At 35.5% G+C, this 27,607-nt stretch overlaps 1 protein-coding gene and 1 long non-coding RNA gene across 2 annotated transcripts; one reads left to right on the forward strand and one right to left on the reverse strand.

Annotated features, from left to right (window-relative positions):
- Positions 1-21,071: 21,071 nt before the first annotated feature.
- On the forward strand, positions 21,072-23,324 carry LOC111891905 (uncharacterized). Its single transcript, XM_023887965.3, has 2 exons — positions 21,072-21,406; positions 22,195-23,324. The coding sequence occupies exons 1-2, from the start codon at positions 21,322-21,324 to the stop codon at positions 23,061-23,063; spliced, it is 954 nt and encodes a 317-aa protein (XP_023743733.1). The 5' UTR covers positions 21,072-21,321; the 3' UTR covers positions 23,064-23,324.
- A 2,466-nt stretch (positions 23,325-25,790) lies between these two features.
- On the reverse strand, positions 25,791-26,374 carry LOC122196907 (uncharacterized). The gene is made up of 2 exons (XR_006189411.1): positions 26,241-26,374; positions 25,791-26,151 (listed from the first exon to the last, which is right to left on the reverse strand). It is a non-coding gene; the product is annotated as an uncharacterized LOC122196907 (long non-coding RNA).
- Positions 26,375-27,607: the final 1,233 nt, after the last annotated feature.

Below are 27,607 nucleotides of genomic sequence, written 5' to 3' on the forward strand. Positions count from 1 at the left end.
GAGAATATCACTAGTAAAAACATTAGGGAAAATAACATATACCTCAGCAGAAAATACTGCTGACTAAGGCAAAAGAAATCATAGACTCCAGGAGAGTATCGAATGAATGATATGCCTGGCTCAGTCTAACAAAAGGAAACACAGACCCCAGACGGTATCAAATGTACGATACGGCTAGCAAGGTCTAAAACAAAGAAACACAGACCCCAAACAGTATCAAATGAAAGATACAGCTAGCAAGGTCTAAAACAAAGAAACACAGACCCCAGACAGTATCAAATGAAAGATACAACTAGCAAGGTCTAAAACAAAGATACACAGACCCCAGACAGTATCAAATGAAAGATACAGCTAGCAAGGTCTAAAACCAAGAAACACAGACCCCAGGCAGTATCAAATGAAAGATACAGCTAGCAAGGTCTAAAACAAACGGAAAATCCTAAGTGGGTTGTTTCAAGAATACAGTGTTAAATTCTCGTTACCTTAAGGCCATGAATTATAAGGTAAACATGGAGATACTCGTAACCATACTGATTGACACTAGAGTACTTGACGCCCTGCAAGTGTCAAAATAAATATGACATTTGTCACCTCTTGGCTTGGTAGGTCATGGACTGTAGCTAGCAGTCAGGGTGCGGGAGTGTCAGTCCCGTATAGATCTATACACACAATGCCCGCTCTCCCTACAGGAGACTCTCGTTACCAACTCGACGACGGGGAGATCCGTGTCTTGAAGATGCATCTCGTATTCTGAATTCTATTAGAGGTGCTGGAGAAATGATATAGACTCGCGTATGAACTGACTCCTGTTGAATTCTCGTACTAGAAAGAGTGAATAGAACCTCCTAACTATTCCTATAATAGTTACTAGTGTCTCTGATCTATGAATGATGAATGGAAGGATGCCCTTGCTACCTAAGGGAAATAAACTGGCCGATGTAAACCTTTATGTCTATACGTGTATACATGATATGTAACTAATGTTTAAACGACCTTCGGACGGATATCCGATACCCACCAGACCACATCTCAACGAGGAAAAGGAAATAGGGCGGACTAGCCTTCCTAAGTCTTTTAAACATTATTTATATAACTATACAAGTACAGGCATGCATTTAACAAAACAGAAGTATAGAAGTACAGAAGAAAACTTTGATGAAAACTTTGGAAAAACCTTTACACATAAGAAATTTACGACTTGAATTCAGTTTGTAAAACAAGTTTGAAAACCGTTCATAAACACGTTTAGAATATAATTTGATAAAACAATATAAGTAAAGAAAACCTTTGTTTAAAACACTGTTGTAACTGGTTTAGAAGTAAAACATACAGCACGAGAGATAATTTGAGAAAAGATTTAAACAAGTAAAGACGTTTTGGAAAACCATCTATAGTATTATACTTGGTAAAACAGTTGAAAGTGTAATAAATCCTTGTGCATGCGGGTTATTAATCACATATGATTGATATTATAACTAGCATGTTTTAACTTGTATTCCCCACCCCCCATAAAAGCATGTAAAAACATTTAAAAGGTTAATTCAGGGGTATGAACTCACCTGTTGTAAGTGTATCGAACGAAAATGCCAGTTGGGCGCTCGGTGTCAAGTAAAGACTTGAACACACTTAGTGACCTATTAACATATGATGACATATGTTTACGTACAATTAGTAAATATAATACTAATTAAACAAGTATACGCATCCTAAAGTGCGGAAAACACTTTGGTTAAGTGCTAGGGGTGTCTCGGGCAGTATCTAAGGGTGTGTGTGGCCTAGTTAGGGAGTTTACTCTTCAAGAGTAAACTCTTTATAGAGTTTACAGCCCTAAGACCATATCCCCATGAGTGTACGGCCGTAAACTCATGGGTGGTGTGCTCTTTGATGCTAAAAGGTCTTATATCACTTGTAAGTTTGGCTAGGTTCACATTTAGGGCATAGGAAGTGGTTTAGGGTCCAAATGCACCATTATAGGGAGTTTACGACAGTAAACATGGAGTTTATGACCATAAACTCTCACTAGGTCAATCCCTTCATGTATTAATGTCTTAAATGGTAAAGAATAAAGTTCTATGCATTTTTCCAAGCCATATAGGGAAGTTAGGGCACCATTTGGCCTATTTTGGGGAGTTTACGGCCCATGGACCAATTCTTGGGGGGTTTACAGCTGTAAACTCCTATGTCCATAGTTCCTTAATGTTTAAATCCCCTACTTCAATTTTGGTTGATTCTAAACATTTTCCCAGGCCATAGGAGGTGTTTAAGGGGAATTCTAACACCTTAAAGGGTGTTCACGGTCCAAGAGTGTTCTTGGGTCGTAAACTCATGTTTACTCTCCAAAATTCAAGGTTTTGGTGTTCTAAGCTCGAAGGTGTAAGTCCACAAGTCATATCTAAGCCCTAGGAGTGATTTGGAAGGGTTTTGGGGCTTCAAAACCCCACTTAAGGGTGTTCACAGTCCAAGAGTGCTCTTGGGCTGTAAACACATGATTTAGCTCCTATTTGATGTCTTAAACATAAATTTGTATGTTAACTAAGCTACACAACAAGTTAGGATAGATTACTTACTAGTTTGGGGCTCAAAACGGGCGTTTTGGATCGGAAGCAAATTGTAGAGAGAGAGAGAGAGAGAGAGAGAGAGAGTAGAGAGAGAGGGTGGAAAGGTTTCTATGGAGTCCACTCCCCCTTATATAGGGGTTGAGCTTGTGGCTCAGTGGAAATCTACCCAATACTGACGTTAAACGGGGCTTTTGGTCGCACCCGATTAAATAGTCGTATTTTGACTAGGTTGAAACTAAAACTTTTCAAGGGATTTATGAGGGTGTTTCTAATTTGTTTCAACCCTTACTAAGTCATTATAAAATTCCCAAATTAATTAACCAGTCCAAAAGGTTAACGGACATTTTAATTAAGCGAGGCTTATTAACGGAAGGAAGGGTTAAAAATGACGGAATAAATTTCGGGTTGTCACACCTCCTTATTTCACTAGTTTCTAATTTTTTTTGTTTTTGCACTTGGGCCGAGAATTAGAGAAGAGAGAAGGGAATTTTGGGCCTTTTGTGTTTAATCCATATTATGGGCCCAATTTGATGGTTTTTCGGCCCATTTGGTCTTTGGAGATCTTTCACAGCCCATTATAAATCAAAGTATGAGTTTTATGGCCCATTAGGGCTAATTAAATTTGTTATGGACCATTAGGGTATTTTATTTCATTCTAGGCCCATTATGGCCCAAAATGTTAAAATAAATGAAAGTGGGTCCAATTAGAGCCCATTTAAGAGTCCTAGGCACAAAATAGTCAAATTGGAAGCTTATTGGTCCATTAGGCCCAATAAGGAAATCCTAGTCCATAATGGACATAAACCGGGATTTCTAGGGTTTCCAATTCTTTGTTGACTATTTGAAGTGCTTGCATATAGTGTTTTATGGAAGTTTTATTGTTATTGAATAAGCATCATAAATGCTTTCACATTTTTGGTTCACAAATGTTATCATTGTTGTTGTCACAAAGTATCAAAATTCATAGTTGTGACATTTTGTCACTTAAAGTTGTCTTAGAAAAACAATGCTTGTTTTTATAATTATATGTATTTTAGATTGCATAAACAAGCCTTGGACCATTTGTGTTGTTGTTTGTGTGATTTGGTTGAAAATGGTTTGTAATATTCTTTTATTCATAAAGTATGTAATAAAAGTAGCTAGTTTTTATTCTTATTATCTTTATTTAATAGATTAGTTTTAGAGTAGATTTATTTTATGAAAAATGTAACAAGATAAAGATGGAGGCCATTTCTTGAAGAGCCATGGAGACCCATGGTTTTATAAAGATTTTATAAAGGTTCATAACTTTTATAAAAAAAATTTATAAAATTGCAACAAAGGTGGTTGTCATTGCAAGTGGGAGATTGAAGATTACATGAAGAACAAGTTGTAATATTTGGTCCCCTTGTCCCTTAGGAAGGACTTAATACTTTTGTGTTGGCTCACAAAAGTGTTATATAGTTTAAGGCTTCTTTATGTCAAATGCATGCTTGTGTTGTGTATTTTTCAAGTAAATATTTTGTGTGGTTGATAATTTAGTTTTTCACAAACCCAAACTATTTTTGGACACAATAAACATCATATGGAGTTTGGATTTCAAAATATAAAATATGGACATTGGATTAACATATTCTTCCCATAAAATAAAAACCGATTTTATAAAATTGTAAATTATGACAAGTTTTAAAATATTGAATTGTAAGTGTAAAAATCATGTTTTTATAAGCTTATTCAAACTCCAAAGTATTATTTAATGAAAGAAAGTATTATTAAACAATATTAAAAGGTTCCACATGGCTTAAATAAAAACTTAATACTAGTTATTAATTTTAAAATTAAATCAAGCCAAAATATAAAAACCGGGTTTTTTATAAGAACCTTAGAAGATGATATTTTAGAAAAATTGATACCATAATATATTGGATGCATGTAATTGTCATGATATCACATGTTTTGAACAGAATAATAAAACATACAAATCCCTTTTTTTAATGCAAGTCTATGCCATCCAACTTTAGAAACATTTGCACATCACTTGTATAATGCTAGTGGGATAAAGGATACCTAACCATTAGTATCATCTTTTGGTGGCCGAAGTATTTTTTTTTATTTCTATAACACTAAAACAGGCAAGGAGTTCATTATGAACGTACCTACCAAAGGTACAAATATATAAGCATCATACAAACATAATCAATAAGATAAGGGATAGAAACATACCGGTCACAACATTTGGTGTTGCTCTGGCCTCCTCGGCAGTAAGCTGGAAAGCGTGACCTCGAGCCCTCGGGGGCTCCGCTCTGCCCTGACTTTCGTTAGTGATCCTTAAAGTAGCCGACACTGGAGACTACGCCGACCTGGCAGCAAGCAAAGGGCATTGGGCCTTCATATGGCCCACCTAATCACAATGGTAACAAAGTCTGACGCCAAAAGCTGGAGTATGTTGCCGATAATCCCTCACAATGTGGCCCTGCTTGCCACATTTGTGGCAACCCGAAGAAGACCGGCAAGCTCCATCATGCACCTTGCTGCACTTCCCATAAGTGTGACCCCTCTGACTCCCTGACCTGGATTCAGCGGCCCTAAACCGCTTCAACACAGGCTGCGACTGTGTCGGGGCCGATATCAACTCCCTCGACTGTAAATCAATATCAATCTCACGTTGCCTGGCGGCCTCCTGTATTTCCAATGATGAAGCATAATGTTGAGTAGAAACAAATTGTCTGATCTCCGTCTTAGGCATGCTCAAGTAACGGGTCATTTGAGCCTGATCAGATGCAGCAAACTCATGGCAGAACATAGCTCTCTCCGTGAATATTTTGGTGATCTTCATAACCGTCTCGGTACCCTGCCTCAAGTCTAAACACTCTTGGTCCAACCTCTCTCGCTCCACCAGCGGAACATATCGGGAGTGGAACATCTCAGAAAATTGCTCCGAAGTCACATTAGCTCTCTTCTTAGCAGAATAGGAACTGGTAGCGAGCCTCCACCAATCCTTCGCTCTGGACCTCAGAAGGTTCAGAGCGTACCTGACCTTCTGGTCAGTAGGGCATGAACAAGTGAAGAAACATCCCTACACATCAGATAGCCACCTCATGGCTATGATCGGGTCCTGAACTCCATTGAAAGTCGGGGTTTCGTATTATTGAAGTCTCGATACTAAAAAAATCGACCCGGTCCAACACCTTTAGCTACCACGGCTGCGGAGGCTGCAGCAGCAGTCTCAACAATGGTTGCGTATCTGTCATCAAAGAATTCCATCATCATGATCTTAATATACCTAAACAGCCCCGGTATCTGATCCCAGACAATGGCTACAACCTCGTCATGAAGAATCTCCCTAATCCAGGCATCCAACTCATCTGCCCCAATATGCTCCGTCCTGATCTCGATCCGGATCCAATCTCAACTCGCCTTGTAGTCACCATACTGAAAATACACCAGGAAGACATCAGTTAATACACATAACATAACAAGGGAGCCATCGCCCAACAAGCCCTAGGGGTTGTGACTTCTCTGTTACGCGTACGGGTCTTGTGCTTTAAGTAGTACGAGCCTATACTACATTCCACACCAACCCGTAGTTGTCTCAGGGAGTCCTCACAACACCCTAACAATACTGCTAGCATACTCATACGCTCAATTCCTCACACCATATAGGAGTGATATATATATATATATATATATATATATATATATATATATATATATATATATATCAAAACTGGCCAGCTGACCCCACATGACTCATCCATGAAACTTCCACCAACCCTGCAGCAATTGTGTATTCTAGCCATACATAACGCTAAACCCTATAGTAATTCGAATATTTGATCCTACCCTAAGCCCTTCATCAAACAAGAACTGGAAATAAGGCCAAATCAAACATTCTCAGGCTATAAGATCTTAGTTATGTATAACCATTATGCACACACTAAGAAACTATAGTAATGATGTCAATTCTATTAGAGAAGAACCCTAGGCTATCAGGCATCACATAATCAGAAAAATCTATCATGCAAAACCTGAAGATCCCTAGCCTATCACTAGCATGTTGTTCTAGCATATCATAATATCAAATAACAATAAGGTATTTTGGGTTCTACTTTCTGGCTCCGGTTGAACGTACACATCACATCCTCCTTGATTATTTTGAAAACCGTTTGAAAATCATTTTAAAAATCTTTTTCCTTAGTTTGAGACTGGATTCACACGATTGTTCCTCCAATTCACTCAAACCAAGGCTCTGATACCAACTTGTAACATTCATAAAATTCTCCAAACTTTTAAACTTTTAAATTAATCAAAAGCCATCATTGTTTACAATTTTTTTCATAATAAGTTCAACATCAGAGAAATTCCAAAATCATGAAATAAAATATGAGGAGGTGCACGATCACGCCTTCGCCATCCCGTGGTCCTCTGAAGTACCTAAAACATAATCCAAAAATGTAATCCCAAAGCATAGTGAGTTCCCCCAAAATACCAATACATAGCAAACATCACAAATATAATAACAACATACTATTGGCCCAATCAACCATCGGGTTGGAATAGCCCAGGCCCCTCAACCATTGGGTTGGAATGCCAACATACTATGGGTCTAATCAACCATCGGGTTGGAATGCCCACGGCCCCTAAACAATCGGGTTGGAATGCCCACGGCCCCTAAACAATCGGGTTGGAATGCCAACATACTATGGGTCCAATTATCATCGGGATAGAATACCCTAGGCCCTCAACCATCAGGTTGGAATACCCCGGCATGTTGGCTTACCCACAAAGCAGTGAAGCCTCAGCCACCAACCAATCATGTGCACATAATACAAATAATTATATAACACTCTACAGCCAGTCACAGAGATCTACAGATCACTAAGAATAACAACATCCTATCTACTAGCAATACGATAACATGCATATCATGATATCAATCAAATGGGCCGACATTGGTGCCTTCGACCCGCAAGTATAGTTAGGACAACTCACCTCTCAAGTAGTGTAGAACTGATAAGGCCTGACTCAAAATCTCAGCCCCCGACTGAAATACCTACAACCACCATGTGACTAATTCCATTAAAATCCCGAAATACCCAAAATGTGTGACAACCCGAAATTTATTCCGTCATTTTTAACCCCTCCTTCCGTTAATAAGCCTCGCTTTATTAAACTGACCGTTAACCTTTTGGATTGGTTAATTAATTCGGGACTTTTATAATGACTTAGTAAGGGTTGAAACAAATTAGAAACACCCTCATAAATCCCTTGAAAAGTTTTAGTTTCAACCTAGTCAAAATACGACCATTTAATCGGGTGCGACCAAAAGCCACGTTTAACGTCAGTATTGGGTAGATTTCCACTGAGCCACAAGCTCAACCCCTATATAAGGGGGAGTGGACTCCATAGAAACCTTTACACCCTCTCTCTACTCTCTCTTTCTACAATTTGCTGCCACTACAAGAAAAATAGCCTTTTACGACGCGCAAACCACGACACTCGTTGATTTATGTTACGCAAAAGAGAGTGACATTAAAAAAGTGTCATCTCTTCAAAAAAATTAAGGATTTAAGTCACGCATTATTGCGTGCCCTTAAATTAGTGTCTATTGTAAAAAAAATAAAAAACACGGAGGGCACTTTATCTAAAACGTGCGTCCTCTATGAATGTCGCTTTGTATTTTTTTAAGAAGTGCGCGTCTCCCTTTAGAGGGAAAATGAAATCCCCAAATTTTTTAAACCCCCGCTTCTTCTCCCTTGTCTCCACCCCGACCCCGACCCTCACCCACATTCACCGCCTCCAATCCTCGTTGCCTCCTCTGGCCTCAGACTACGCGTACTGCTCATCTTATAATAAAATCGTAAGGGATTTAGGGTTTTTTCAAAAGGATTGCTACATCTGATCACTTCTGCTCACCTCTTACCTCCGGAGACCTCCGCTCAACTCTTCCCACTGGTGACCTCAGGTTTATCTCACCTCACCGAGGTGAGACCTCTTACCTCCGACACTTCACGCTCACAAGAATATGATTTAGGGCTCGTTACATTATACCTATGTCAAACTTACAAGGAGATTAAGAGCTTTGCGACTTAATCGGACGTGGCGACACTGAATCTTCCGATAACGCTTTCGGAGATGGTGTTGGTGGTTACTTAGATTCTGATGATGATGAAGATGACGGATTCGATGATGTGGAGATTCCGGTGGATCATCCGGTGTCGAAGTATAACATCACAATCGAGGCGCTTCTGTCTAGTACAATCAACGATCTGCACGAAATCGCAAAAAGGATGGTCGCTGCCGGCTACAGAAAAGAATGCTCGCTTGCTTACAGCACCTGCCGGAGGGAGTTTTTTGAAGAAAGCCTCTCGAGATTAGGTTTTTTAGGGTTACAGAATTCGAGTAAACCTCTAGAAGACACCGACAACGATGTTGAAATCGAGAAATGGGTCAAAGCAATTAACATGGTTGTTCGAGTTTTTTAACCTAGCGAGCGACGCCTTTGCGAATGATATACTCCAAATCTTCAGATGCAGCCGTTGAGGTGCCAGAAGCTTCAGATGCTGCTGAGAAATACACTGGTGCTAAATCAGAGGTACTTCAATTCTCGATTGTTTTAGCTTTGTGGTTTATTTTTTTTCTGCCTGATGCAGATCATAGTTTGAAAACTTCAATTTGCCTTGTGAAACTGAGCTAAATAAAAATCATCCAAGTTTCTTTTATTTGTGTGTATAAATTATAACTATTATTAATAAAGTAATATTTCTATTTCTAATTATAACAAGAATCACATGATTCTTGATGATGATGAAGTTGGAGGTCTTAACTTAAATCTTGGAGGCCAAGTGTACCCTATAACAGAAGACGATTTGGAAATATGGGAAGGGAAGAGTGGCAGAAGACGATTTTGTCAGCAGTGCAGCAGGTCAGTTTCTTGTTTGTTAAAAACACTGATATTTTTTTCTTCTTTTTCTTCTTTTATTGTGGGTGTGTTTACTTAATTACTCGGTTTACTTAATTACTTATGAATATGCATGTTCTGATCATGTTTTTATCCACATCAACTACATGTTCAATTAACAAAATAATAAATTCTCTATTAGCCGGTTTGTTTTGATTTTATTTAGACCTAAAATGTTATATATGGAGATGGTTTTGATTTACTTTTTTTCATGACAAAATTACAGTTTTGCTCCCTATAATTTGCAAGAAATGGTATGGGAGCACAACTATGGAAATCTTTATTTATTTTTCCTTCTGGTTTTACTTTCTTGCATATTTGGTTCTCGTGATACATTTTGTTACAAAAGTGATATGAAAATGCTAATTTACCCATTTTTTAAAAAAAAATTTGTATCTTTGGGAAACATGGAAACCATAATGGGTGTGGAAATTAACAGCATGCAGTAGCTGTTGTTAAACTATCAAAATTATACACATGAATTGTAGTCCCTGGTTGCGCTGAAACACACAACGAGGTATCCCTGAAACCAATTATATGTGTTGTGTGCATCTGTATCATATTTACATCATTCAATTTGATCAGAGGAATATTTGCAGCGAACATATTTGATATGGGTTCTGCACAGGTATGTCGTCCCTCCTGTACATAAGTTAATTAGAACACACATTACTAGACAAATACATAAGGCATATAAAAGTGAGAACTACCCTTGTCATACACTTGTACTTATATATCTAATTAATAATCATTCTTGAATATAATAATTGTTTTTGTTTTTAATCATATTAGATGATGTTGTTTAGTGGGAAAATTAAGGAACAAAGGATGGGCAGTGGTGCAAATTAAGGAACAAAGGATGGGCGGATGCAGCCAAACAAGCCTATGCTCATGACTTCATTTCTTCTCTACCTGAAGGCTATAACTAGGCCATTAGCAATCAATAGTCTACTTAATGAGTCAATGAAATCTCATTCTTTAAAATTGCCTCTAACATTGTCATTCCAGGTTTGTGGCCTTCTGTTAAATGTTTTTTTTAAATTAAGTAAAGTTTCCACTTTTAATGATGTTGCACAAAATTACAGTAATACCCTCTTGAAGTAATATGGACATGGCCATGACCAGGAACATTGTGTAGAGCTTGTGAAATATAAGTTGTGATTTTTTACCATAAATTCACTATGGTGACGATTATTTACCAAAAATACCCCTGAATATGGCCAAGCTTTCCTTTTAACCTTCCTTCTATATATCCAGAACTTGTAAAATATAAGTTATTAATTACTTATTCAGGAGATGAAATATAAGTTATTAATTAATCATAAATCACTGCTAACATCAATTACTTATTCAGGAGATGAAATTTGGGGATCCCAGTTCGTTTACCCTAATTATAAAAGGTGATTTCTCGTAAAAGTTCTACGAAAATCCATACTCGCAACTCAGGTCAGTCGATCTTTTCTTCCATCGATTCATAATACAGTTACAGGCATCATATTTCGTCGACTTGCAATGATTTACCAATTTGTAATTTGTACAATCAGATTCGACTTATGATTGCTACGTATACTGTTTTTTTCCGTCAAATTCCTAGATTGAGGTTGAGACGGGATGTTTGGAGGTGGTTGTCCCATGAATGGGCCTGGCACAATATTACAATAGATCACATTTAATAGATCAATAATAATAGTAACTTAACAGGTTTGGTTCTATATCATTTTCTTCATTTTTTTATTAAAAGACCAAAATACCCATGTTTTATATATACCAAAACAAAAGAAAAAAGAGTGTACCAGAAGGCATTGATGATCCATATGGTGGCATTGCTAAAGGGTAAAACAATAGAATAATGACATATGCTTACTAGCTAACAAATAATAGAAAAATATAGCACATGTTCGGGAGATGGATGCCTTGCAGTCAAATAAAAATCACTAATTGCAAGCTAAACTCAGAGGACGCAATGAACAATACAATCAACTTTGGGTTAGTTGCCAGAGACAGGTTTCTTTTCAGTCAATGCATGGAATGCCAGCTTTTTTTCACCTAAACAACTGGAGGACATGTTGTTGCTGTTACTGGAGATGGAACAAATGATGCCCCTACTCTACATGAGGTAATAATTACAGATTTTTTTTATGATCATTTAATTATTTTTACTGTAATTTATTTATATGTTTTTTATTTTGAGATTGAAAATGTAGGCTGATATCTAAGGAACTAAAGTTGCAAAAGAAAGCATTTATATATCTTTTAAAAGGTATAAAGGAAAAACAAAATATTGTTTAATGCTTCATAATTACATGTTTATATTCTCAAATTATTTAAACACCACACATTTTTATATACATTGGTTAAAGATATTTCTATATAAAGTTTTAAGTGTATAACATGTTTGTATCAGAGAGAGTAAACAGAAGCTTGAGGATTTATTACAGAAGTGGTCTGAATGGCATAATCGACATCAATCTTCATCTCATGTAAATTGCTTGTATTTTTATTTTATATTTTTATTTATGTTCGTAAATATCTAAGTTTCTCAATTGTTCAGGATTCAAACGTTGAGGTGGAATCTGGTGAATCAATGTATTTTCCAGCTCTTAATGTTGGTCTAGATAAACCTTCTACACTGGTATCAATTCAATATCACCACTTTGTTAAAAAGACTAAAATAGTACCCCCTATGTTGCCATCTGAAACATGTGTATTGTTTTGTGTAGTCGTTCTGGATGGATGGGCAAACTAGTAATTTACTGTTGCTATTATGAAAGTATGCCACTCTGGTTGTCTTTTTCACATAAGTGGCAAGGAGTTGTTGTATCTATTCAGACTAGGCTTAAAGAAATGGTTGCCAGAGATGAGTTTAGAAGAAGAAGAAGAAACAAAGATGCAACTATAGTCAAGGTACTATGGATGAATTATGTTTGTAAAGTATTTAAGAAAATGATTAGAACAAGGGTGAATTTGTAAATATTAGTTAGCTACTTGCAGGTTGATCTTGAATAAGCAAAGGGGCAATGGATTGTATTTTTTGTATCTAATTAGTTTGTAAATTTTTGTTACAACTTCTATTGATTTGTGTTATCTTTCCATGGAACGATTATTTGTATGACATTAAATTTTATGCAATGGATTGTATTTTTTGTATATGATATTTTATTTTCTATTATTAGACATTAAAGACAAAATTAATTTGAAAATTGGTAAATCTATAAATAACATTTTTTTAAACATTTCAAATTACGATACGCAAAAATGTGTGTCATCTTCATTTATGACATGGCCTTTCTTGACAGGGGCATTCTTGATACGCATTGTGTGTCATTAACACGCGCGTCGTAAGGTTACGAAGCGCGAATGCGTGTCGTCTTCCTTTATGACAAGGCTTTCCTTGATACACATTGTGTGTCGTAAACGCGCGTCGTAATTGGGCGTCATAAATGAGCGTCGTAAATAGACGACGCGCAAAAGCGCGTCGTCTCTCTTTATGACAGGTCCTTCCTTGACGCGCATTTGCGCGTCGTCTGAGCCTTTTACGACGCGTAATGAGCGTCATAAAAGGCTGTTTTTCTAGTAGTGTGCCGATCCAAAACACCTGTTTCGAGCCCCAAACTAGTAAGTAATCTATCCTAACTTGTTGTGTAGCTTAGTTAACATACAAATTCGTGTTTAAGACATCAAATAGGGGCCAAATCATGTGTTTACGGCCCAAGAACACTCTTGGACCGTGAACACCCTTAAGTGGGGTTTTGAAGCCCCAAAACCCTTCCAAATCACTCCTAGGGCTTAGATATGACTTGTGGACTTACACCTTCGAGCTTAGAACACCAAAACCTTGCATTTTGGAGAGTAAACATGAGTTTACGGCCCAAGAACACTCTTGGACCGTGAACACCCTTTAAGGTGTTAGAATTGTCCTTAAACACCTCCTATGGCCTGGGAAAATGTCTAGAATCAACCACAATTGAAGTAGGGGCTTTAAACATTAAGGAACTATGGACATAGGAGTTTACGGCCGTAAACCCCCCGAGAATTAGTCCATGGGCCGTAAACTCCCCTAAATAGGCCAAATGGTGCCCTAACTCCCCTATATGGCTTGGAAAAATGCATAGAACTTTATTCTCTACCATTTAAGACATTAATACATGAAGGGATTGACCAAGTGAGAATTTACGGCTGTAAACTCCCTAAAATGGTCCATTTGGACCCTAAACCACTTCCTATGCCCTAAATGTGAACCTAGCCAAACTTTACAAGTGATATAAGACCTTTTAGCATCAAAGAGCACACCACCTATGAGTTTACGGCCGTAAACTCATGGGGATATGGTCTTAGGGTCGTAAACTCTATAAAAAGTTTACTCTTGAAGAGTAAACTCCCTAACTAGGCCATACACACCCTTAGATACTGCCCGGGACACCCCTAGCACTTAACCAAAGTGTTTTCCGCACTTTAGGATGCGTATACGTGTTTAATTAGTATTATATTTACTAATTGTATGTAAACATATGTCATCATATGTTAATAGGTCACTAAGTGTGATCAAGTCTTTACTTGACACCGAGCACCCAACCGGCACTTTCGTTCGATCCACTTACAACAGGTGAGTTCATACCCCTGAATTAACCTTTTAAATGTTTTTACATGCTTTTATGGGGGGAGGGGAATACAAGTTAAAACATGCTAGTTATAATATCAATCATATGTGATTAATAACCCACATGCACAAGGATTTATTACACTTTCAGCTGTTTTACCAAGTATAATACTATAGATGGTTTTCTAAAACGTCTTTACTTGTTTAAATCTTTTCTCAAATTATCTCTCGTGCTGTATGTTTTACTTCTAAACCAGTTACAGCAGTGTTTTAAACAAAGGTTTTCTTTACTTATATTGTTTATCAAATTATATTCTAAACGTGTTTATGAACGGTTTTCAAACTTGTTTTACAAACTGACTTCAAGTCGTAAATTTCTTATGTGTAAAGGTTTTTCCAAAGTTTTCATCAAAGTTTTCTTCTGTACTTCTATACTTCTGTTTCGTTAAATGCATGCCTGTACTTGTATAGTTATATAAATAATGTTTAAAAGACTTAGGAAGGCTAGTCCGCCCTATTTCCTTTTCCTCGTTGAGATGTGGTCTGGTGGGTATCGGATATCCGTCCGAAGGTCATTTAAACATTAGTTACATATCATGTATACACGTATAGACATAAAGGTTTACATCGGCCAGTTTATTTCCCTTAGGTAGCAAGGGCATCCTTCCATTCATCATTCATAGATCAGAGACACTAGTAACTATTATAGGAATAGTTAGGAGGTTCTATTCACTCTTTCTAGTACGAGAATTCAACAGGAGTCAGTTCATACGCGAGTCTATATCATTTCTCCAGCACCTCTAATAGAATTCAGAATACGAGATGCATCTTCAAGACACGGATCTCCCCGTCGTCGAGTTGGTAACGAGAGTCTCCTGTAGGGAGAGCGGGCATTGTGTGTATAGATCTATACGGGACTGACACTCCCGCACCCTGACTGCTAGCTACAGTCCATGACCTACCAAGCCAAGAGGTGACAAATGTCATATTTATTTTGACACTTGCAGGGCGTCAAGTACTCTAGTGTCAATCAGTATGGTTACAAGTATCTCCATGTTTACCTTATAATTCATGGCCTTAAGGTAACGAGAATTTAACACTGTATTCTTGAAACAACACACTTAGGATTTTCCCTTTGTTTTAGACCTTGCTAGCTGTATCTTTCATTTGATACTGCCTGGGGTTTGTGTTTCTTGGTTTTAGACCTTGCTAGCTGTATCTTTCATTTGATACTGTATGGGGTCTGTGTTTCTTTGTTTTAGACCTTGCTAGCTGTATCTTTCATTTGATATTGTCTGGGGTCTGTGTTTCTTTGTTTTAGACCTTGCTAACCGTATCGTACATTTGATACCGTCTGGGGTCTGTGTTTCCTTTTGTTAGACTGAGCTAGGCGTATCATTCATTCGATACTCTCCTGGAGTCTATGATTTCTTTTGCCTTAGTCAGCAGTATTTTCTGCTGAGGCATATGTTATTTTCCCTAATGTTTTTATTAGTGATATTCTCCTACTTTCTTTAAAGTCAAATACCGTATTTTGGTATTGATAGTATTTCAGGGAAAGTTTCTCTTTAAAACATAACACTGTCAAGTCATGGTAGAAGACTGCTTTTGATTAGATAATATAGGATTTTTTGGAAAAGGCACTAATACACTGTAGATCCTAAACTACTACTTTTTATAAAGTTAATTTGAATAAAATACTTACTTACACAAATGACACTAAATACTTATGAACTCACCAGCATTTATAAAAATGCTGATACTCGCTTTCAAAATAACTTGAATTCTCAGGTCAGCAATAGACAGGTACACCCGGGAGCTTTTGTGAAGCCAACCTAGAACCGAGCTGCATCTATACTAGTTTCTGTATTACTTTGATGTCTCTATAAAATGTAACTTATGTAAAACTATTACTATTAATGCAATGGTTATTGTACTTTGATTATTATACTGCATATGTTGTGATACTTGACATGACGTCATCCACCCCAGAACATTTCCGCCGTTCCGGTTTTGGGGTGTGACAAAATGCCCTCAAAAGTCAAACTTTGTCAACCATGATCAAAGTCAAAGTCAACGGTCAAGGTCAACAGTCCATGTTGATCCAACTCGTCGAATGTATCAATAAACACACCGAGTTTCTATAGAAATCATATGGTCGGGAAAGCCCCAGCTAACACATCGAGTTGGCTTGCAAACTTGTCGAGTTTGCCCGAGCTTAATTCATTTAGCTGTTCCTACGTTTCTAAGGACTCCAAACTCATATCTAAGCTCAAATGTTATAAAAAAGGTTAAAGTTTCCAACTTTATCCTTTGGGAATTACCCCAAGAGATCAAAAACTCAACCAAAAGGTTTAAAGATTCAAGGGCTTAACCAATAAGCACAAAATCCTTGAGATTTGAAACCCACCCTTTCCATAAGAGATTCTAACACCAAAATCAACTCAAAGGTTGGTGCTTTATAGACATGCATATCCAATGCATGTCTTGAACCCAAAATGGGTCAAAAAGGGGAAAATATGACTAAACTCCATGCATGGCATCAAAACTTGGCTAAGGACCAAATCCAAACCACTACAACGTCACCTTGACTTGGAGATTCATAAAGTTGCAAATTTTATGAGATCCATCCATTGCAACATCCAAGAATAAGGAGAAAAAGGGACAAAACTCAAGATATAGCTACATAGAGGAATAAAAATCGGATCTTGGACATTTACAAAGGTCCAGAAGAGTGCCAAGCTGAAGATGAGAGCTTTGCTTGCCAGATCTTTGCTTCCTTCTTCCAAATTTCTTCTTCTTTTGCTCCAAAAACTAACTCACAAATAAGAGGGAAGGATGATTATGGTTCACAAAGCCCGATATGGGGGTTTGGAGGTTGATAAAAGATCATCCCTATGGACTTAAGGGGATTATATAGGGTGCGTGCAAAACCCTAAAATTTAGGGTTTCTCATCCAGCCGCCAACACGTCGAGTTTCCCTTCACCAACATGTTGTGTTGGTCCATAAAAATATGTGGCCCAAAAGTCCATCAACACGCCGTGTTGAGGCTACCAACACGCCAAGTTCCAATAAAAAAAACATGCTTAAAGAAATAAATCTTATGCCTAGGAATCAGGATGTTACAGTAATTAAACGGACTCGATGATTTAATCGTGTTCGATGAACGGCCATGAAACGTCATTTAAGTGAGTTTTATTATTTATTTTATTTTATTTTTTAAATACAAAGAAACATATATATATATATATATATATATATATATATATATATATATATATATATATACACACACATACACACACACACTCGATTTTCAAGTTTTTTATTTTGTTTTTTGTTTTTTTCTTTGTTTTTGTTTTGTTTTTTGTTTTTTAATGTCTTATATATTTGAAGATACTTGTCTTTCGTTTATTTTTTGTTTTTACTTTTTGATTTTTTTACTCTTTTTGAACTAAATATCGGTTCGAGTTTTTAATGTTTAACAATTATAACAATTTTAAATAATAAAAATATTAATGATCGTAATATTTTTGGTTCATGCTATTTTTAAATCATATTATTTCTGGATATTAATATTTTGAATCAAATTATTTTGAGTTATAGTATTTTAGATCATATCATTTTTGAATCACATGATTTTGGATCAATAATATATTCAATTAAATAAAATATTTGTTTAAAAAAATAATTTTAGATCTTTATATATTTTGAATAATAAATGATATAATTAATAATCATAAAATATTTGAATCAAAATATTTTTAGATTATAACAAATTAAGTATCATAAAAATGCCGAATCATAACTTTTTTTTAAATCATAAATATTTTAAATTATCTCATTTTGGATTATATTATATTCAATATGTTATTTAAAAAAATCTTATAATCTTTTAAAATAAAGTTCGATAACTAAACAACCTTATTTCTGAAAATTTCTTTTCAAAAATTTCATAATATATGATACATAAATTAAAGTTCCTTTAAAAGGATTTCTAATTTGGAAAACTAAAATTTTTACATCTTATTTTTTATAAAAAGTTAGAATCATTTTAATGAAGCGTTCATATACTTAATACTAATATATTTGATTTATTTACAAACTCAGTAAAATAGTGTTACAAAGACCTCTAACATTTGTTTTTTCTTGAATTTGGATAAAAAAATTGTTATATTTTATAAAAACTAATATTTCTTAAAATTATTATATGAAAACTTCAAAAAACTTCTTTAAAAAAATAATTATTTTACATAGTCACTAGTATAATAAATTGAAGTATCCCTTAATTTTTTATAACTTTGGTAGAATTATTTTTTTTGGGTTTTTATATAATTAAAATTAATGTTTTTTCGGTCTTTTATGATTATATATATATATATATATATATATATATATATATATATATATATATATATATATATATATATATATATATATATATGAAGAGAAATTCAATATCCTCCTACTTTTTGTTTCTATTTTTCTCCTATCTATTTAAGATGATGACAATTGTATAAATTTAACGTCCCAATCAAATTTAAACTAGACTAAATGACACGTGTCACCATTTAAAATAGGTAGGAAGACATGAGGTGGTCATTTAGTTATTAAAACAAGTGATGTCCAGAGTAGCTATGTAGGATGTGAGGTTGGGAGTTCGATCCCCTTAAAGTACATCTTGTGGTGCCAAATTTGGGGAATTTTTCCCTTGAAATCTCTAAGGAGGTTGAGTTTGCCCTGTAAAGAAAGTTCGAACTTGGGGTACTTGCTAAAATATTACGAATAGACTTCCATTTAATTCGTTTGTCGTTTCAAAAAAAAATAGTTTTTAAAATGAAAAAGAAAAGATTTGGTATTATATAGTTAGCATATTTTGGTAAGTTTAGGGATTACCTTAATATTTTTTGGATTAATCACACATATATGACTAAAAAATATAAGATGATTAACTATATGTTTTTTTAGTTGATCATAAATATGACTAAAAAGATAATATGATTACTATTTTTTTTTTGGTTAGTTACAGGTATGACCAAAAAAGTGATGTTATGTACCCATATTTTGATCATTTAATCTTTAAATGAATAAAGATAGAATGATTTTTTTATGAATGATTTCAACTGCAAATCAATTTATAAAAAATTGTGAACTTTTTTTTTGCCAAATGATCTTATTATTTTTGCGAAAAGATATCGCCTAACATAAAAACGAAGTACATAATGAAAAAAGGTATATCATTAAATTCCCACTATATTAGTTTAGGACATGTACATGTAACACATGTTGTTACTGGTAGGTGTTATATATCGGTGTTACATATAGATGTTCAAGTATTATGGTTGATCTCCTCAACGTATCTTTTGGACTTTCCTTTTTAGCCTTTGTATATGTTCATTGTATATCGGTGTTACATATAGATGTTCAAGTATTATGGTTGATCTCCTCAACCTATCTTTTGGACTTTCCTTTTTAGCCTTTGTATATATTTATAAGAGCATTCACAATGTATAAATAAACATACTCTATTGTATCTCTGTCCTAAGAAACATACTTTGCTAATAATGAGATACGGAACATCGTTCGTACTCAACTAGTGATGAGATACGGGACCTCGCCCACACTCACCTCCCTACCAGACACATACAAGTATCACACTGACAACAAGTATAATCTAAAATGCAAACATTCCTCGGGCACCCGCCCGAAATCGGACCTTGGTCTGGAATAACATACTAGCATACAATGCCTATGGCTAACCCCCGGGTCTTCCTACTCATAGACTACATGGGCTGACATTGTGGCCTTAGACACATTCACACAGTGAGGAGACTCACCTTGCACTGTTGAAGCCCTGACTTGAACTAGCTGAGTACGGACAAAGTTCCGTATCTCATTATCAGCAGAGTATGTTTCTTAGGACAAGTATACAGTAGAGTATGTTTCTTTATGTGTGGCCTAAGAGAGACAGATTTGTATACCGAGCGGGGCTTGATGCCAGGCGAGACCTGATGACGGGCGGGGCCCGATGACGGGGTATTAAATTAATGGTTTGACAATTATGGTTTTAGTATTAAATTAAAAACGAAATTTTTGGTCATGATTTTTGGGATGTTACACAGTTAAAACAAGTTAGCTTTCTTATGTACAAAAAATAAGAAAGTGCCAATGTGTGAACACGGATAAGAGGTAGTTACCCTCCTAAGTCATTTTCCCTTTAAGTTACCGGTTAAAACATGTATTAGCCGGTAATATTGGTGTAATTTAAACAGTTAAAACAAGTTAGTTGTTTTATTATGTACAAAAAAAAATTACCAATATGTGAACACGGATAAGAGGTAGTTACCCTCCTAAGTCATTTTCCCCAATATTTATTAACTTTGTAAGGTTACAAGGATTGTGCAATAATCTTATCTCGACCCTCCATTTATCATAGGGCTTTATGAAAGAGAATAGTCGGTTTAATTATAACCTAACGATTAGAGTTATTATTTAGTCATTTTCCTTTTCTCTATATTATTATGTCAACTCTATGCTTGAGTATGTAGCATCCATATCGAAACTTGCCACATTTTTGTTTGGCAGTCGTAGTACTGAGGTGATTTTGAAAAAAAAAAATCATGTGTTTTGCCAATAACTTTAAACCAAAGATCGGATTAGTGACAACACTTCATTGCTAAACCAAATTAGCAACATACTTTCATCATAAATCTCTCCACAATTATAGAAAAAAAAAAGAGCAGTGAAAAACTTTGTTATGTATTTTATATATAGCGTGGTACGTATGTTTCACAATACAATTTCTAATTAAAAGGTTTTCAAATACGTACGTCAAGTAATAATGCTTTTCTTTGTGACTAAAAGTTGGCACATGTTTCGTCTTTGGAAGTCAAAACCACCCCAACAAATGTCAATCTAAAAAGTTGAACAACCCCCCAATAATTGCGCAAGAACAACCACCATCAAATCCAATCAGACTATTCACCACAAAACTCATAAAAATATTATTCACATGTGACAACATTTCACCCATAAGACTTTTGCAGGATCGACAAGGAGAAAGAGAGGGAACTTCCACGAAAGCATCCCCTCCCCACCTCTCTCTCTTCTTCTCCGGTCACCATATATATATATATATATATATATTCTTTCTTTTCATGGTCAGTTATATATTGATTTCCTTCTGTGAGTTTCATTACTTTTTCCTTGTTTCAAGTTCTTTATAATGAATATGGATCGAGAAACATCGCTGGATTCAATTCCTTTGTCATCAGGAGTCGATGAACAATACGATGATTCGGCTTTAGAAGGTAAAGTTTTGATCTCTTTCGGTTTTCTAGATTTCTTGAATGAGTGATTTTGATATAGGGTGTACAGGAAAAGTGAAATCAAATCAAATAATGGCAACCAATCAAACTTACAGTTTGTTTTTCTGTTGGAAATTGTAAGAATATTAATATTGGTTTGGCCTTTTGTTTCTATAGCTGAAAATAAAAAGCGCACTTCACCGTATCAAAATACGAAGTTGTTTCCCCGTATCAAAATACGACGTTGTTCTAAAAGATAGTATATAATTTTTTTTCATTATTAAATGTCTCTTTCATATAATTTTTAAAATGTTTTTTGTCGCTATATATCCTAAAATTCAACAAAAACCAGCTTCTTGCTTTTTATGGAGTTTGGCCCCAGCAAGTATATTTAACAGATTGTTTTTTTATATATCTTTATACAACTGAAAAAACTGTAATTAAAAAAAATCTACCAAAACTACCAAGGTTTTTGTCTGGAGATTGAACTTTTTAATTCCGTTCACTTATATTGTGAAATTCAATAAAAAAACGTTACAATTTCATGAATTCTAACTTTAAATAATAAGTTCATATTAGAAATTATTGGTAATGTTATATGCAACCAAAAAACTACAACACAAGAATCGGAAAGTCAAAAAGATCTAAAACCCAATACAAGTGAAAATTGATCCCATTAACTAGAAACCAAACTTTCTTTGGTTCGTTTTCCGTATAAACAAAAAACTAAAATTAAACCAAAGCATGCTAACCCGTATAGTTGTCATCTTCTTGACGTTTATTGATCACAGGTGTCGCTGCAAATGTTAAGTTGTTGCTAAAATTGGTTCAAGATCATAAGGATGCTTGCCAAACCCATAAACATGATGGTCGAAGGATGCTGAGGGTGGCTGGGATGATGACCATCCTTGACATGGTCCGAACCCGTATTCAAAAATGTCAATCCTTCGGGGCTGATCGATCCGAGTTAAGACGTTGCAATAGCGATATGCGAACTAGTATTGTCGAAAACGACAAGCGATCAACCGAATCACATGTGGTTGATGACAAAGAGAAACTTAAGAGACAGTTGAGTGCCAGCTCAGCAGCTCGTAAAAGTCTGGAGGCCATGTGTTCAAGTTTGGGAAAAGAAAAAGAAATCATGATGGGTGAGTTAGCCCGAAAAGCCCATGAATTAGCCGAAATGGAGGATCATATCGAAGATCTAAAAGCTCAAAACGATTCGTTGTTGGAAAGGGTTAAAGATTGTGCGGAGGTCCATGAGCCTGGAGTGAAAGAACCTCAAGAAACATCCTCGGTTTATGAGCATAACAAGGCCCTTAAAGACCAACTTATGAGATCGCTTAATGGGTATAGAAATATGAAAAAGAACCTCACGGAAGTCCGCGAGGAGAATCTTTTAATGCAATCAAAGATCGAGGAAATGGCGATTAAAGTTGGTGCAAGCCTCGAGAAGATTAGAAGGTATAGACAAAATCATAATGAAAATAATGAAGAGCTTTCGGATATTGAAGAGGGGATTTTGGAACTTGAGCATATATCAAAGTGTTTTGATATTGGTGATAGAAAAAAAGGCAAGCGCAGTGAATGTGGTCATGTGAATAAGAAGAATAGTGTTCCGAAACCTATCCGAGCTTCAGAAAGACGAGGGGTACTTTAGAAGGATCGATATGTAGTTTGTCGTAGATATCATAGAAGATCGATACTGATAAAGTGCTTACGCCAACAGAAAACCCTACCAAGGAGTTTTTCTTGATGGAGCAAAAAAATAAATTTTCGACAGTGGATTGTTGTACGGCAATGGAGGAAATTATTAAAAAAAACACCAAAATATTAATTTATATTGTGATTCATAGATAAAGTGGATAGATATGTATCATTTATCTGTATTTTCTATTATTTTAATATCTTTTAAGTTCTATTTCTTTTCTATGAATAAATTTGTAAAAAAAAAATCAATTTGTTTGTAAGAACTAAGTTTTTTAGATGGAGCATCTCTTAAGTGGGCCACAAGTGACCCATGTTATGTTTGTTAGATCTAGGAAGTAATAATCTAGATCATGAACTCGTGATGTTATTATGTATGGTCCAGTTGTTAGTAAGTATATCCAGAGTGCAATATGTCTCCTCTTTGTTCAAAATAGTACGGAATTTTACGATTACGGCTTGCCAAATTCTATATCTCCTCGTATCGTTTTCAATAGTTGGATGTTTTGATGTCCGACACCATGTCACCACCAACGCGTACTCCTCCTCCAATGTCCACCACGTTGGAGGTTTTTCGTTATTTTTCGCGACTGTGACCACTTTTCCTTTCTTTTTCCCTCTCCCTCTAGGTTTCCGACTACATCCGGCTTGCGTCTCAGCAACCGTATTTTGCGTTTCTTGTGTGAGTGGTGGTTGTGTGGTTGTTTGTGTGGGTGGTGGTTGTGTGGTTGTTTGTGGAATTGAAGCAAATGTGTTGAAAATGTTTTGTTGAAGATTTGGATTTTGTTGCATATATGGCGATGCGGGATTGAAAAAGTTGCCGGAAAATAATAGTTGTTGTGAGCTTTGCGAGTTGAGTAGGTTCATGTAGCCCTCGTATTAAGCGAAATCGAGCAGAATGGATGTGTTTGTGTGTGGATGAGGAGTGTTCGAGTTTTGATCCTAATTTAGTTGAATGAAAAATTGTTTGAGTTGTGTGTAATAAGATGAAGTGAAATAGAGGTTTGTGTAGGTAAAAAATAAAGTGAATATGTGTATTTATATATAGGGAAAACCACTCTAAAACCCTATGTATTTTGCCTCAATGCCTAAATAAACCATTATATTTATTTTATGATCAATTTAACCCTTATTAATATAATTTTTTCCCATTTAAGGCAACCGGTAACAATACTCACGTGCTATCAATTACACAATAAAGGTTAAGTCTAAAAGATGTTGTCGGCTTCAAAATCACTAAATCGTTTCTCATCGACTTCTTCTTTCATGGCAACTGTTGCAGAATGGTTGATCGATCAAGTGGTTTGTTCTTCTTCTTCGTTAACTTCACACTATAAAAACTTGTTGTGAACAACCAGATATATGGACTTCGACTACCTGGAAGAACACTGGCCGACATTTAATTACGTGCCCAAATTCTCTGGTATATGACATTCTAGCCTTGATTGATTTGATTTTGTAATGCTTACTCAGATACTACACTTTTTTGTAGGATCCTTCAAAATATTGTAAATTTTTTGTATGGGTAGATGAGGATTTGGGTATGCACTTGTATAAGAGTAAAATTAATGAGTTGCATAGGGAGAATATGGAATTGTTCAAGGAAAATATGAACCTTTCAAAGAAGAATATGGATCTGGAGAAGGAGAACTTGGTTCTACTGAAGGAGTTAATGAAGCTTAAGGTCAATGAAAAACAAGAGCCTGATATATTCCTATGGAGGTTGATGATGTTTGGTATTGTTGTGGTTAGCATCTTTATTTTGTTTCTGTTTATGTAATTGGGCTAGTTAGGTTAATCTAAGATGGTTAATTATATAATAAGGTGATGTTGGTTTTACCTTTTTCTAACTTTTGTAATGGAATTGTGATGTTGGTTTATTAAGCACATTTGTAATGGAATTGTGATTTTGGTTTTTATACACATTTGTTTTTTGAAGATAATGTGGTTTTGTGAGTACTTGGATTGTATCAGGTTCCTTTGTTATAGTTGGACAGTTTTACCCTTGTGTTATAGTTGTGGTTTTGTGAGTACTTGGACATTTTTAAGATTTTTGTTATGGTTCATTTGATTAATATGGAATGGAATGAAATGAAGACTTGAATCAAAAATAGAACATGAATGGAATGAAGATTGGAATTAGGGACAGAAAAGAGAAACAAGAATGGAATCAATAATACAACAGAGCTGGAATGAATATCGGAATCAGGAACAAGAATGGAATGAAGACTGGAATCAGGAACCAAAAAAAAAGTACTGTAAATGGAGCCTAGACACAAACAACAACTGCATAGGAAAGTAATATGATGCAAAAGTCATTTTCGAAACAGGGACAGAAGAGAATCGAACCAAATGCATAATGTTTGTCTCAACACCAAATGCATATTGTTTGAATAAAAACCAACAATCACTTTCTGATAAGCAACCCAGTGGATGTACTAATGTGGGACAGAATGAAGATTGGAATGGAATTGAACATAGAACACAAACATCAGCCATTTAAGCTTACATTTTTGTCATGGTTTTACCCTTTTCCAAAGTTTTCTACTTACATTTTTTTTGCATTCTTGAATTGTTATTCTTTACCCGAAATTAGTAAAAACGCAACTTCCATTACAAGTGTGCTGCAAAAAAATTAATTTTTTGATGTTGACGATTTTGCCCTCGCTGATACTTTCGGTTATTAGCACACCAAACAACCACCATTACCATAAAATTGAGTATAATTACATGTTTTTGTCCAAAACAAACAAAACTAAACAGAAACAAACAAAAATTCGTCCCCAATTTCATGATTTATGTGCTCTTCTTTGTCAAATTCTTCATCTGAATAGCTCAATTCACCATCATCAGATGACAGTTCAGGCAATTTCATTTCTCCTTATACCTAATCATTCAAAAGAGGATCCCATGTTGTCTTGTCCATTGAAGAATGAACATATTCTTCCTCTTCATACTCGTCATCTGTGTCATTCAAACCGTCCATATACACTTCAACAAATTGATGGGAACTTGAAAACATAGTCCCTGTTTACGGTTTCCTTAAACAATAAATGTAAACAACAAATTAAGAAAAACGACACCTCATGCCTTTGACGAACAGAATAAACAACAAAGATGGATCGATTACCTTTTTTCGTGAAGCTTCCCCTGATCCACCAAGCCTTTTGCTCGATCCTGCTTCCGTTCTTCATTTCAGTAATTCCGATGGCAGGCTACAAATGACGAAGGGTTTTCCCGCATAGTGATAGTAACCTGTTCAGGTTATACCGGATAATTGAGATAGGTTAGACGGTTAGGATATTAATAGGGGTTAAATTGATCATAAAATAAATATAATGGTTTATTTAGGCTTTAAGGCAAAATACATAGGGTTTTAGAGTGGTTTTCCCTTATATATAAGTTAAAATGGATTTTTTTTAAACTTTCTGACTGTTTCAGAACGGTCTCTTTTTTGACTGTTCGACATTGCAAGCCGATAATTCATTCGTTGCCTTCCGTTGCCAGGAAAACGCGCAATGCCATAACGCCTAAAACGCCCAAGGGGGGCGGTGTTCCATCCGTTATACCGTTTCTTAGGCATGTCATGATAACGCATAAGGGTGTTGCCCACACCGAGTCGTCTAAGAAAATATCAATCGATTTAAACAAACACTAAAAGGAACTATAACAAATCGAAACCGATAGAATAACAGACCATATTTTCTTTAGTTTGACAAAAATAAGCGACCCTCACCACCATAATTATATACATTATAAAAAGTTTATGTTATTATGGATGTTTAAGATTTTTAATGTTTATTATAGATGTTTAGTACTATGTTTTTTTTTTTGATAAATCAGAATATCAAATACAACATTATAACTCATAATAGCTCAAGAGTCTCCGCTCCGATTGTGTTTTGTAAACAAAGACTATAATTTCATTTTATTGTGGATAAAAAAAATCAAAAATTGTTTCATGTTTCTAGGCTTAAAGCATGTTGGATAAATGGTAAATGCAAAAATTCTTATATATATATATATATATATATATATATATATATATATATATATATATATATATATATATATATATTTATATATATATATATATATATATATATATATATATTAAAGGGGAGCACTTCTTAGGAATAGTGCCTAACCATGGTACTGTTCCTCGGGTTACCATAGGGGTTACAGGTTTCCTTCCCGATTCTTCCGCTCACATTATCTTCCTCAGCTATCTACCCTTTTCGTCCCTATCCTCTTCTGCTTCATCGACTTCGAATCAACCGACCGTCGTTATCTTACTTCCACATCTTCTTTACTCCGATCGGTGGCTTCCAACGAAACATCGTCGTCTCAGGCTTTGCTCCATCTAACTTTCAACGACTCTCCTACCGCTTATCTGCATCTTCTACCCCCACCCACCGACTCATCGATCTTCAACATCAGACTGGTCACAGTTAAGACCCAAAAACCTCTCACCACTACCACCCTATACGCCGCTGC

Source organism: Lactuca sativa, chromosome 1, assembly GCF_002870075.4.
Source record: "Lactuca sativa cultivar Salinas chromosome 1, Lsat_Salinas_v11, whole genome shotgun sequence".
Taxonomy (NCBI): domain Eukaryota; kingdom Viridiplantae; phylum Streptophyta; class Magnoliopsida; order Asterales; family Asteraceae; genus Lactuca; species Lactuca sativa.

Excerpts from the sequence above, each read along its gene's own strand:
- LOC111891905 (XM_023887965.3), top strand. The coding sequence starts at position 21,322 with ATGAATATGGATCGAGAAACATCGCTGGATTCAATTCCTTTGTCATCA. Across the intron at positions 21,407-22,194 it reads CGATGATTCGGCTTTAGAAG|GTGTCGCTGCAAATGTTAAG; the intron begins GTAAAGTTTTGA and ends TATTGATCACAG.